At 51.8% G+C, this 13,238-nt stretch overlaps 1 protein-coding gene across 1 annotated transcript in view; it reads right to left on the reverse strand.

Moving 5' to 3' along the window:
- The window catches only part of nr1h3 (nuclear receptor subfamily 1, group H, member 3), a 26,220-nt gene that overhangs the window by 12,573 nt on the left and 409 nt on the right, over positions 1–13,238 (reverse strand). Inside the window, exons 2-3 of the mRNA XM_088934586.1 lie at positions 7,605–7,919; positions 3,922–4,005 (exon numbers count right to left, since the gene is read on the reverse strand). Coding sequence (XP_088790712.1) covers positions 3,922–3,964 — 43 coding nt within the window. The 5' untranslated portion in view covers positions 3,965–4,005; positions 7,605–7,919. The remainder of the gene's footprint in view (positions 1–3,921; positions 4,006–7,604; positions 7,920–13,238) is intronic.

Genomic DNA, 13,238 nt, shown 5'->3' on the forward strand with positions numbered 1-13,238 from the left:
TCCATCTTCAGTCTGACATTTCTGCAGTGTGGGAAGGTCTGAGCAGGTCCACAGTCCTTTGCAATCCTCCGAATAGCAGGGCAGTAGGGGAAAGATCAGGGCAGTAGAGGAAAGGTCGCTTCTGTTTGCTGTAATCATGGACTGACAGCCCTTTACAACCCACACACTCTTCCTGTTGTGCCTCCTACCAATCCAGCTTATAACCTAGCTAGGCTTGCCTTCACATCAATAAGGATACGGCTTTATCTAAAGTATGCTGTCGCTAAGATCAGCCAGGAATTTTTACTGCAAGGACCTGCTCAGGTGAATGAACCTTCGCTCCAGAGGGCTCTAGAGAAAGCCTGGAGGTGCAGACCAAATCCCTCGAGATCAGAGCGGATGGCCAGTGAAGGTTTTTACCATCGCGCACAGCAACAGTGTCTCTTCTAGTTAACCAGTCAAGGGTACCGCTTTCGAGACCTCCCAGAATTCCTGCCCGCAGACACCACCTTTTCCTTACGAGCTTTTCATGTCAAACAAGGCACAGGAATGAGTTACTTTCAAGTTAAGCAGCACTGTGGGTTTTTTTTTACTCCAGTTAGTGATGTGATAATACTCATTCAGCTGGGCACTATCACAGACTTTGCCAAATCTGTACCTGACAGTACCTGGTGCGCTGACTCATTTACTCCAAGCAAACTGAAAATTTTGCTGCAGGTACATTTTTTTGTAAGGTTCTGGCACAGACTAAAAACTGTAAACTTTATTTTCTAGTGAAAGGCTTGAAGGAGCACCTCACCTTGAACAAAAAGTACATTTCATTCAAATGACTGAAGGCAGGCGAAATCAGATGGGATTGTTTTGGGCGGCCTGGTGTTTCTGCAGGTACCATGAAATAAAGCATTCTCATAGAAATATAATGTTTTAATAGCAGAAGCCTCGGATGAAGGGACTGAGCTCTGCGAATATCAGAAGAATTTACTTTTAAACCACACGGCAAGGCCAGTGAATTGAGAAGATAGAAATTAAGTCAAAACACGAAGCATCTCGAATTAAAAAACAAAAACAGCAGCTGTTGTAATTTATGTTCATGAGAAAACACGACTGGGACTCCTCTGTGGGCATCGTACCTCCTGAACATCTGTTTTTTTATTAGTTCGCTCTCTTTTAGCTCCAGTTTCTGTGGCCTTGAGTGTGAACGGGCCCTCAGGGTACAGTACGCTGTGCCATGCCAGTAAGGAACTGACTGCATGAGAGGATGATAAACCTCATTACAGCTTCCCATAACCTCACTGCTTCCACAACGCAATGCGTTTAGGCGTGGAGAGTGGGAATTGTACTGTGCCCACTTGTTAAACACGCAAATCAGCAGCAGAGAAACACTATGGGGGGGAAGACAGGCCTGTTGGGCTAAGAGCCTGTTGAGAAAATAAACGTCTAGAGCCTGTGAAACACCACCCGTGTCCAAGCGAAATTCACGAAACCCTTTAACCGCACAAAAAAGGGAACGCTTTTAAAATAAATACGCAAATACTGTACTGTGATGCAAGGGCAGAACTGGAAATGAAGAGAACACAAGTGAGGTTTCTCAGAGTCCTCATAGCGCTTCACATCCGAGACTTGGGAGCTCTAGAATAACCACAGCCGCCGTTTGCCACAAGAAAAGTAGAAAAAAGTAAGGGAAAACAAAAGTCTCCCCCATCTTCAAATGCAGCTTGTATTGGTTATTACCGAGAGTGAAGCTCTGCCCTTCCGGTTGTCCCAGAACAGGAGGAAAGTATCGCCGATTCCCGCTTTGGCCGAAACAAAGGGGCTTTTCTCACGCGCTGCTGGCCTGGCCTGGCCGCCATGGCGACGGAGAGCCACATGCCCGCAAGGCGGGAGCGGCCCAGCGCCGGGACCAGCTCCCCAGACTGGGGGGAGTGTTGGGAGACCTGGGAGGTGGGGAGGGGCAAGGCAGTGAGACTGGCCGGGCTAGAGCTCCACGTGTAGAAGCCAACAGAGCCACACAGGCTCCAAGGCGCTGGCACCCCACGCTGCTGCTGTCCGAAGTGGCCCTGGGGGGGATGGGAGCAGAGCACCAGGAGGAAAGCCACGTGAGCACGGCGACAACATGCAAACTCCACACCAAAGGAGCACAGTACTACCACGCCGGCCCCCCCCACACCACCCACCCTGCTGCAACACAGGACCGAGGTCTCCTAGCGACACGAGCGAGAGACTCGCACCCCACCTGGCCCGCCCTCTTCTGGATCGCAGGGAGAGGACCTGCTTTCGTCTCTTTCAGGATGTCAAACTGAGGATTTGCTAGGAACACGTTCTAAGCGCGCGCGCCGCTTCTTTCTGTCAAATGTGAGTGGGTGGGGCTGCTCTTCCTCTCTGCGAACCGTGGGCAGTTGAGCTTCCGATGGCTTAGAACTTCTCTGCATGAGCGAAGGGTACAGAGGAGGGGGGTTTTGCTTTATTGATTAAAAAAAAAGGTCACCGCCTACTGATGGAGACCGAATCTTCCCGGTTACAAACACAACCCAACACTGACCGATGCTAAGAAATCGCTGGTCTTGTACTCTTGTTATCGCAATGGATTTTAAACGCCATTCCCCCCCACTGTTTATTCAGGGTCACTGGCTGATTGACTGTTCTTATAACAATCTCAGGAGTCCACATTCCTAACCGGCCAGTCGATGCACGCATTATCGTTGGCCAAGCACCAATAACTACAATGTAAACGTGAAACTTCGGTCTTTAGCATGCCTGACAAGCTGGGACGTTATTAATCATATGTTGGAAAGAAAAATTAAACCCTTGATTTCGTCTGTCCCGGCTCCGCTTCACCTACAAATTCAGCCTCGCGAAAAAACAAAAAAAAAAAGCGTTTGGGTTGTAGGAGACTTTACACCCTACGAGCTGCAGTGCCGATAATCCACTCAGGATTCTTACGCAGGAGGAAAGGGAGAGCAGGCAGAGATGAAATCTTGAAAAAGAAAAGCCTGCGGATGTGGTTGCTGGGGATGAAACTGCAGAAAGGCGCAGTGGGCTTGGGTTCAGTGGGGATCTTGGGAACCGATTTAAATCCAGTGTAAATCTGTTGTGTGATTAGGCTGCAGCCTGGGCCAGGAGAGTTGAACATTCCTGCTGCTCGGCTCTCCAAACGCCCTCCGCCCCCGCCGCTTCTCCCCCGAGCTCTCAAGCCGATCGGAAATCTGGACCATCTGGAAACATTGAACGTTCGCCCTGTCCCCCACGGAGGCTGAAGAGAGCCCAGTCGGTCCCAGGAGGCCGATGTCTGGTGCACGCTCGGTTCACAGCGCCAGACTGTTCCTATCTCTGCTCCAAGCCCTTCAACGCGCCACATCTGGATCAGCTGCTTTCTACCCAAACGTCGCAATTTGCGAATGGCAGGGGTCCTGATCTATTCTCAGCCTCCGTAACCTATCGGCATCATCATCATCATCATCATCATCATCTGGACCAGCGGGGAACGGCTTAACTGAAACATTTTATTCTTGAAGGCACCTGCGCGATTTGGGGAATAAAACCCGACGAATCTCAGCCTCGCTCTTTCCCTCATGACCTGATCAGCAATGAGATCCTACGGCAGGAATGCCAGGGGCGGATTCATGGAGGGTGATCTCTTGACTCTGGGCTCGCAGGGACAGTGGAAAATTTTACAACATCTTTTGTACAGGGTGAAAACTCCCCCTTAAGAGCGATTTCAGGCACATCAATAATAGCTGTTCACAAGGTCTGATCGCTGCCAGGAACAGAGGACAGCTGATTATACTCATTTACTGTGCACAGGACTTTATCATCCCAGCAAAAGTTCGACTCACGAGTATACAAATCAAAGTCTTTTGATTTAAAGGCAGTTTGTGTCCCAGTGAGCACAGAATCAGGCGGTCACCACCAAAGATTTGTGTCCCACAAAAACGAATAGCTTACCGTGACCAACATCAGCGATATTAGTCGCAGACAGTGCGGACATCTTCTGCACAGCAGCTTGTCATAACGAAATCACTCCTCCACCTGGAGCAGGGAAGACAAACAGAAGGGTTACCGCTGGAAACGCGGGGAAATAATCCTATGACCTTTCACCTCTGGAGCAAGAAGTCGCGGTGTTCCTTTGGAAGCCTAAAGAGGGAGATCTTCCATGCCACAGAAGTGAGGTTAAAAAAAAAAATCAAAGCCTGCTGTAATACACAATGCAATTAAAGCTCCTAAATTACTCCCTGTGCAGAAAGCAACACTCTCTTCAGAAGAGTCATGAAACTGGCTGGGTATTACTACAGCCCGCTCAAAACCAGCTCGGGAACTTCTAAAGCAAGTCCGCGCCGCAGGCTTCCCAGAAAGGGGCGTGAAAAACCATGAAGGATGGGGTCAGCCCAGGGGCTGGGAGAGTGTCACTGGAGAGCAGACGGAGGGACCCCAGGAGTTTCTCTTGCCCACTTCCTCTTGGGCGCCTTTTCTGGACCCTGGCGGCGGCGCGGATGCAAGCCCCACCCGCGCTGCGGTAGTGAAAGTGAAGAAGGCCCCGTTTTCGGGGGTGGGGGTGGGGGGGGGTCGGGGGAACAGGCCAGGTTTCCTTCTTCTTTCTCCCCCGGCCTCCTGCTGACGGGTGCGAAACGCGGCTGGCGCCGCGGCGCCTCCCAGACGGCTCCCTGCGAACGGGGCAAAACTTTCCGCGCGGAGAAGGACAACTGTCAACTCGTCGTTCCTCTTTCTTCAATTCTTAGGTGCTACCCTGGCAGATTTACGAGGGCGGGTCTCCTTTGGGAGACGAGAGGACTCCGGAGCACCCAAAGGAAGCCCACACAACCGCGAGCACCATGCAAACTCCACCCAGAAGGAGCCGCAGCCTGGAATCGGAAGCAGGACCCAAGATTTGCGAGGTGGCAGGGCTAACCGCCACACCCACCTGGCCTCTAAGACTGCCAACACCCCCTAAATGCAAAAAATCTGGACAAATGTGTAGCGCTATTACACTGTACATGTTTAACATATCCTTTGACAGCTCTAAAGTCCGCCGATCTGAAGTCTAGAAGAACACCACGCAGAGGACACTGCAGCTGGTACAAAAACAAACACCCCGATATCAGCCGACTCCATTTCGGTGCTTAAAGAACGTGGGAAAGCAGCAAAAGGGTTCTCTCACACCCAGCGGGGAGCAGTGCCGGGGACCGCCGCCAGTTCCACGCCACGTTCTTGCACAGCAGAGCTCCGCGACTGCAGAGAGACAGAAGACGGCTGTGGGTCCCCGAAGCATCTCCTCCTAGCTGCACGCACCCCCCCCCCCCCCCCCCATTACTTCCTCACAAGCCTCCCCCCGACCCCAGCGACACGACTGGTTTCAGTACAAACGCCCATCACGGCCACCTTTTCGGCCACAGAGCTCCCACAACAGAAAAGGGCCCAGTGCAGTGAAACCAGTTCTCCAGCGGGTTCGAAGCCAGGTACATCAAACAGAACCGTGAACACCTGGACCTCGAGCTTGATGTCCATGAGGTCCGAAATTAGAATTAGAATTCATATTATCGTCACGCACAAGCGCGTCAACATACTCCCATAAGCACTTTACACAATCCTGTGCATTCCTAAGTATGAGACAATGCGTCTCTAATAGACGTTTTGAATATTCACTGTATAACCGTGCTCCGAAGGTCCCCAGAAGCCCCGACAACGGAAACGGGATTGTTCTGCTGTATGAACACCTTTTACTTTAAGGGCTCAGATCACAGTAGAGGGTCCTTCCGAGATTTCATAGGTCAGTATACGTGGTGGACACCTTTGCCTTTCAGGGTAGAGTTGCAGAGGAAGAGCGGACTTGTTTTCCCCTCTTCAAACAACTTATCCACTTCAGTTATTTCTCGGAGATCCTGATTCTCAAGCACAGTACCACTGTTGTTCCTGTTTTCATATCACTGTTGGATTTGCACAGTTGGCTCAGCTACCAAGTCTTTCATGCCATGATGATTGCTTACATTCAGTTTATTATCGTATACCGTACCACGTAATAATCTTTCATTTCCCTGAAAAACCAATAAACAAATTGAACACAAAAGAATCGTCCCTACTACTTATCTAGGAAAACAATCAAGAGTGTGCCTTCATGTCTGACAGGGGCTTAACTATTAGGACTGCAGAAACAGGGAGGTTCAGGACAGAAAGCAGAAACAACCACTTAAAAAAAAAGACCTATTATGTAGAGTTCACTCATTTTTAGTCTCTTCTTCTTCTGTCCTCACCACCATTTTTTTTTTTTTGCTGACCCCCAGCCTCTGCAAAACAAGGATCCTGCCTCTCCTCTTCACACAGGGCCCTTTAACTGGGCTGCTGCCAGAGTCTGTCACTGAATCGCATGTGTGTGTGTGTGTGTGTGTGTTTCGGGGGGGGGGGGGGCGGGGATTATTGACCCAGACATCCCATCTCTCACTGTGTACAGGTGGGAGTCCAAAGGTCCAGACAATATTGAAGAGTGTACAGAACACCACGCTGCACACTTGAATCCATTTCAATGTAAAAAAAACAGAACACTTGCACCGACCCTGCAGAAAACGCCCTGTGGCACTATCCATTCATTGCCCTGGGGGATGACGCGTCGCTGTTTGACGCTGCAACAGCTCTGCTCCTAATTTACACTTGCATTTTGTCTTATCTTTAGGGTATCTCCACACCCCGATATTGTACAGGGCCAGCTGGTCACCCGCACCCCCCCCCATATTGTAAATGGCCAGCTGGTCAATTTAAGATGAGGTCTCTAGAAACTGAGCTGCAACTACAAGTAGCCCGTAGCACCTCACTTGTGGTTTCATATCACGACATACTCCACGTTCTATAAATTTTCCCTCCTCAAAGCAGGGCACTTCAGATTGTGACCAGATTTGATAGCGTTATCTCAGTGACCCACTAATGTCCCCAAGCAGCCCACCTTCACTGAGACTTTGAGCACAGAACCATTACCAAAATATTTGCTTGAAGAAAAAAAAAAAGTTAACCCTACTCCCACAGAGACAGACCAGCTCCAGTGAGGGGGTCTGTTTTTAACTGTACAGCTCTTTCACCGACAATATGCCACAGTAAGAGCCACCTTTCACAGTGCTGGTATACAACAGAATGGAACTCGGGTGTGAGGAAGTGGTATGTTTTTGGGCAAAGAATTTCCAGTTTATATCCTCGTGACAGAAAAGACAAACACCCTGGCAGAGAGGTAGGAGTGGAGAGCGTTAGTTGACCTAAACTTGCTCCTTTTCAACTGCACACCGAAAAGCAAAAAGAGAAGGAGATTTGGGCTCTTCAGCCTGCTCCAGGTGCGAAGAAGCCTCAGGAAGCGGAAACTTTGCTTTTTTTATTCCTACCTTCCACCTTTATTTGCACATCTGGCCAGACCTACCAACACCTGGCTCTCCAAATCGAACGGCAGACTTACAAACTCAGTGGGATAACAAAAAAAACACTTGAAGAGCGAACAGAATAACGAACGGATGGCCTTCCGGAGAGCTTCTATGTTATTTAAAGCATTATGTTTGTCTCACAGTCACTAGGTCTTGTTTTTGTGCACGAAAGGGAGAAAAGTAGCTATTTTAATGGTGGGAGGGAAAACAGAAAGAATGAAGCAGTATTGCACCTACCTCTGTAATTACGCCTTTGTTTTGTGTGTGCCAGAGATTCTTTCACTCTTTACTGTGCATAATCATGTGAACAGCTCCCAGGAACCGTGTCTTTGTGCCTTAACCCCTTCCTGTCCACAGAGTGTCAGCACTGCCACAGTTAAAAAATAAAGGGTGTGACAGGGCGTCTCAGCAGCCTCAGGGCCTGCAGGTTTCTCTGCGCTGGGACGGGAGGTTTTCCAGGGCTCGGTCTCGGCGCGTCCGTCTTGCAGCCTCGCGTCCACGGCTTCTGGCTGAAGCTCGCCCAGTCTGCCTCTCAAGGCTGTGCTCTTGGTCCTGTAGAACAGAGAACGTGCGAGAGAGAGAGAGAGAGAGGGGTTACTGCCGGTCGTTCACACTGCTGTCAGACTCCCGCAGGGGCCTGCTCGAGCCTCTTCCTGTTTGACAGTCCGCCCCGCTTTCCGAGTTCATCGCCGCGGCTCATCGCGCCCTCTGCTCTCTACCTGCAGTCCATCTGCGTTTCACTGCCCTTTATTCCTCGAGAGGCCTGTTCTTGTGCGTGAGGGGGTGGGACCATACCGATTAGACTCCCGTTATCTGGCTGCAGCGCCAGCGCCCACCCGGACCTGCTCTCGCCAGCGGCCCGCAATTTCAGGGAAAACCAAAAATATATATACAGTCCAGGTGGGGAGCTTCGTCAGCACGCGTAGGCCGCAAAGGAACAAGTCATATTTTTTTCAGCATGGAATAAACCTAAAGAAAGACAACAACGTTTCGGCCGTGGAGCCTTCTTCGGGTGTGAGGTCCACACCTGAAGAAGGCTCCACGGCCGAAACGTTGCGTTTTCTTTCTTTTTTTCCAGCGTGGAATAAACCTGTTACTTGTTCCTTTGCATATATGTACAGCAGCCCACTGGTCTGCCGAAACTGAAGAAAACGGGCAGAGAACGGCGACTCCTACGAACGCCCCGACTGGAGCACACAAATCAAACGTGAAGCACTAGGGAGGAGGAAAAAAAAAAAAAGATTTCAGACGGGCAAGTCTTACACTTCAGAAGGACCGCCAGTTTCAACCACTGGACCACCACAGGGGACCCAGCAGAGGGTGCAACCGTTTCACAACACAGTCAAATTCCACCAACTTCTCTCTCCTTCTCGATCTCCTTATTTGCATTCTTCTTTTGCATTCGCAGAAGCATATTTGCCTTTCTGGTCATGGAGCGTGTATGAGCTGTGGGGGGGGGGGTCTGCTCCCCTTGTGACAGGCACCTCTATTGCATCACAGCTCTGGCTCATCGCTCAGCTGTGCACGGGGGTCTGCAGGCCAGTGCCACACACCCAGGCTGCTCCCTTATCCTCCACACCACTGCCGGTGTGACTTTGGGAGAAGGGGCAAGGGGAGGGGGGAAACTTGAAGCACGCTGGCTGTGACAAATGTGCAGATGTTGCACTGCTTATTTTGGAAACAGCGTGCAACCACACAACACGCACGCTCGCACAACACGTGCGCACACACACACTGCGCACGCTAGCTCACAGCGGGATTTCCAACATGCTGTCACAATGAGATAATCAGAACCAGCCCTCCGCTCTCCTGAGTTCAGGTGACCCACATCTGCCGCTTACCCAGTGGATAAATATTTCCATGGAAATACAGGCCCGGCCCCGAGCCACGAGAAAATCTACAGCACAATACCCGGCGAACGCCCCACTTCTGAGTCATGATGCAGCCCTGTGGTGGGCAGCTCTAATTAGTCATGCCCACCGCATCGCCTTGGCTCTTCAGAAGTTGGGATAAAACGGCCAAATAACTCTCAGACAACAGGATCGATTCAGCAGGCCAGGATGACCCGGAGTAACCCTGCCTCCCAGCTCTCGCCAAGTCCAGCGCTCTGCGCGGCTTATCCTTCAGTAATTATCTCGGCACGGCGGATCTGTGCGCCCGGATTCGGGCCCATCACCAGAGGAAAACAAAGCAGCAAATCCGGCGCAAACGGGCCAAGAGCTGTGCGGCCTGCCTCCTGCTCACAGGTACCGGAAGAGCACCCGCTTCGTCAGGAGCGACGAGAGGAGAGCAGACCGCGTCTCGCCTCGCGGAGCGGTGGCTCTGTGGCTCAGGATCTGCGCCTGTGGCTGGAGGGTTGCCGGTTCAAATCCCACAGCCGGCAGAGGAATCCTACTCCGTTGGGCCCCTGAGCAAGGCCCTTAACCCCAGCTGCTCCAGGGGCGCCGTACAATGGGCTCTGACCCCAAGCTTCTCTCCCTGTCTGTGTGTCTCATGGAGAGCAAGCTGGGGTTTGCAAAATCACAAATTCCTAATACAACAAAATTGTATAGGGGCTAATAAAGCAACATTATTACATTATTATATTATCTGTACCAGCTTTTAAATCCGACATCCACGACTGCTTTCCGCCGAGGTGTTCTCTGCTGTACTGGAAAACCCAAAGAGACAGCAAGCTCTGAAGCTCCCCTCTTCTCCACCAACAGGACGAGAACACCAGGCAACCCAGTGAACTCTAAAAACCGTCAAGCGGCACGAGTCTAGAGAGAAAAACTGTCCCAAACAACACCCCCACACAAGACACAACGGCGCACGAGGGGAAGAGACTGGGCAGGGTCTCGGCACCCGACTCCAGCTGGAAGGCATGACGGGTAACTAAACCACAAGAACAGCTGATGAATTCAGAAGGAGGTAAAGCCGCTTACATTCGCACACATCGAGGCACCTGGGAACTGCCCAAGGGTATAACCCGGTGCCCCACCCGGGATTCGAACCCGCAACCTTCCAGTTCGGGGTCCGGAAAGTGTTCTCAACGGCAGCGACTTCATTTCGACCGAAGGCTTTCAAAGTCAGTATCCCCCTCCACCCGGAGCAAAATCCGCTGGCCAGCTCTTCCACCTCAAGCTTGGCGCGTTATTTCAGAAAGCTTGGAAACCCAAAGAGCTGCACTCGGCGCTCGATGCATGCTGCCTGAGGCTCGCGGCTGTGCGCAGATCTGGCAGGCCTGGCCGGCCGCTCGCCTGCTGCACGAGCCTCAGCCCGGCTCTGCCCCCAGAGCCCCCCCCCCCCGGCTCTCTCGCTCCCCGCTGGAATGAAAGGTTACAGCAAGGGGTCTTGTGATGACACCCGACACCCCATCAGCTTTTTTTTTTTTTGGTTCGCTGCCTGAACCAATGCGCTCGGCCACGCCGGGCATCACATCTCACAACACTGGGGCATGGGCACAGCACCGGAGTCACGACCTGGCAGCTCTCCCTGTCGCCGCACAGACTGCAAACTCCAAAAATATTCCTTTACACCTGGCCAAGTCTCAGAGCACTGTAAGCAATTCGTATTAAATCCTATCCACCTGGATGATGCTCCAGTCCTCTCACACACACCAGCTCTCAGTGGGGAGGAGAGCAGAGTGATGAAGCCAGTTCAGAGAGGGGGGTTATTAGGAGGCCATGACTGGTAAAGGCCAGGGGGAAATTTGGCCAGGACACCGGGGTAACACCCCTACTCTTCTCGAGAGACATCCTGGGATTTTTAATGACCACAGAAAGTCAGGACCTCAGTTTTACGTCTTATCCGAAGGACGGCGCCTGTTGTTCCCATCACTATACTGAGACATTAGGACCCACACAGACACACCCCTCCTGGACTGGACACCAGTCCATCACAGGACACTCGCAGACACACATCCCCTGGACTGGACACCAGTCCATCACAGGACACACACAGACATACACCCCCAGAACAGGACACCAGTCCATCACAGGACACACACACACTCACACACCCTGGACAGGACACCAGTCCATCACAGGACACTCACACACTCACACACCCTGGACAGGACACCAGTCCATCACAGGACACTCACACACTCACACACCCTGGACAGGACACCAGTCCATCACAGGACACTCACACACTCACACACCCTGGACAGGACACCAGTCCATCACAGGACACTCACACACTCACACACCCAGGACAGGACACCAGTCCATCACAGGACACTCACACACTCACACACCCAGGACAGGACACCAGTCCATCACAGGACACACACACACTCACACACCCTGGACAGGACACCAGTCCATCACAGGACACACACACACTCACACACCCTGGACAGGACACCAGTCCATCACAGGACACTCACACACTCACACACCCTGGACAGGACACCAGTCCATCACAGGACACTCACACACTCACACACCCAGGACAGGACACCAGTCCATCACAGGACACTCACACACTCACACACCCTGGACAGGACACCAGTCCATCACAGGACACTCACAGACACAGACCAGTAAGTCTTTGGACTGTGGGAGGAAACTGGAGCACCTGGAGGAAATCTAAACGAACACGTGGAGAACATGCAAACTCCACACAGACAGCACCCAGGAATTGAACCCAGGGCCCCAGCGCTGGAAGGTAGCAATGCTCACCACTGCGCCTCCATGCTGCCATAATATTGCTCAAATAAGTAGGTAAAAATTTGGAGAGTCTCATAGCTACCAAATCAGCCTTTATAACCCATCCAATATATTTATTTTCCAGTCAGGTGTCAGTGTTCTTTCTGGCTTTTTTTTTTTCAGGTGGGTGAAAAAAGTTGTAGGTTTGGTTAATTAAAATTGATTTTTTTTTTTTTAAAGTGCACAAAGTTGTGGCCAGGATCTCATCGCCTCCTGGGTGGTAACAACTAGATCTCGAGTTCACACGGTAAACAGGACAGAACTCGGGAATCTCACTCCATTCCCGGCTCCTTCCCGACGAACCCCACAACAACAGCAGGCAGGACAGGCCCCCCTGGGCGGGATACTGGGAGACAGGATCGGGTCTTACAGCTACACCCCCAAGCTCGGGATTGATCAAAACTCGCAGAAGTCGAAACGCCACCGACAATCTGACACGCGCTTCGAGACCGAAGGGAAGGAGGGCTCGCTTAATTCTGCTTACGATTCAGAAGAAAGTCCACAAGGAGACGCTGAAAATGACGCCGCTGGTCTGGGGGGTCGTCTAGTTTGACATCGTGAGAACTTCAGCTACACTGGTCCCCCGGCGAAAGTGAACGAAGACAGACGTGCGTCCTGTGCCGTGCCTGACCAGTCCCGAGTGCACGACCGTGTCTGAACCTTGTCCTGGACGCCACAGGCTTGTAAACAGTCAAATCCGGGATCCCCGGCGAGTTCACCCACAGTTAACTGCACACGCTCCTGGCCTGCCCGGCTGTTTACTTGTTGCGAGCAGGACGTTTGGCGATGGAGGACCAGGCGCCGGGGTCTGACAGTTTCAGCTGCGTCTGAGGCTGGGTAGGTGCGATTTTGACGTTTCTCGGGAAGCTTACGGCAAATATTAATTTCTCGAAACGTACCTAAAACACCCCCCCCCCCTTCCTCCTCCTCCTCCTCCTCACTCTGCCAAGTTTCCCACGTCCCCCCGGCCACGCACGCACACGTAAAGCAGGATAAAGCCCTCTGATAGCCGTCCATTAATCGGAATAAAACACGGTCGAAATCCCGGAGCCCCGACAGAGATGACTAAGGCGAGGATTGGACACAGTCCGCTGTCAGCTTGTTCCGGGAGCCCACCGGTTTAACGTCATCAAAACGAGCAAGAGCTGGACACAACAACAACAACAACAACAACAAC

Source organism: Atractosteus spatula, chromosome 16, assembly GCF_055471065.1.
Source record: "Atractosteus spatula isolate fAtrSpa1 chromosome 16, fAtrSpa1.hap1, whole genome shotgun sequence".
Classification (NCBI taxonomy): Eukaryota; Metazoa; Chordata; class Actinopteri; order Semionotiformes; family Lepisosteidae; genus Atractosteus; species Atractosteus spatula.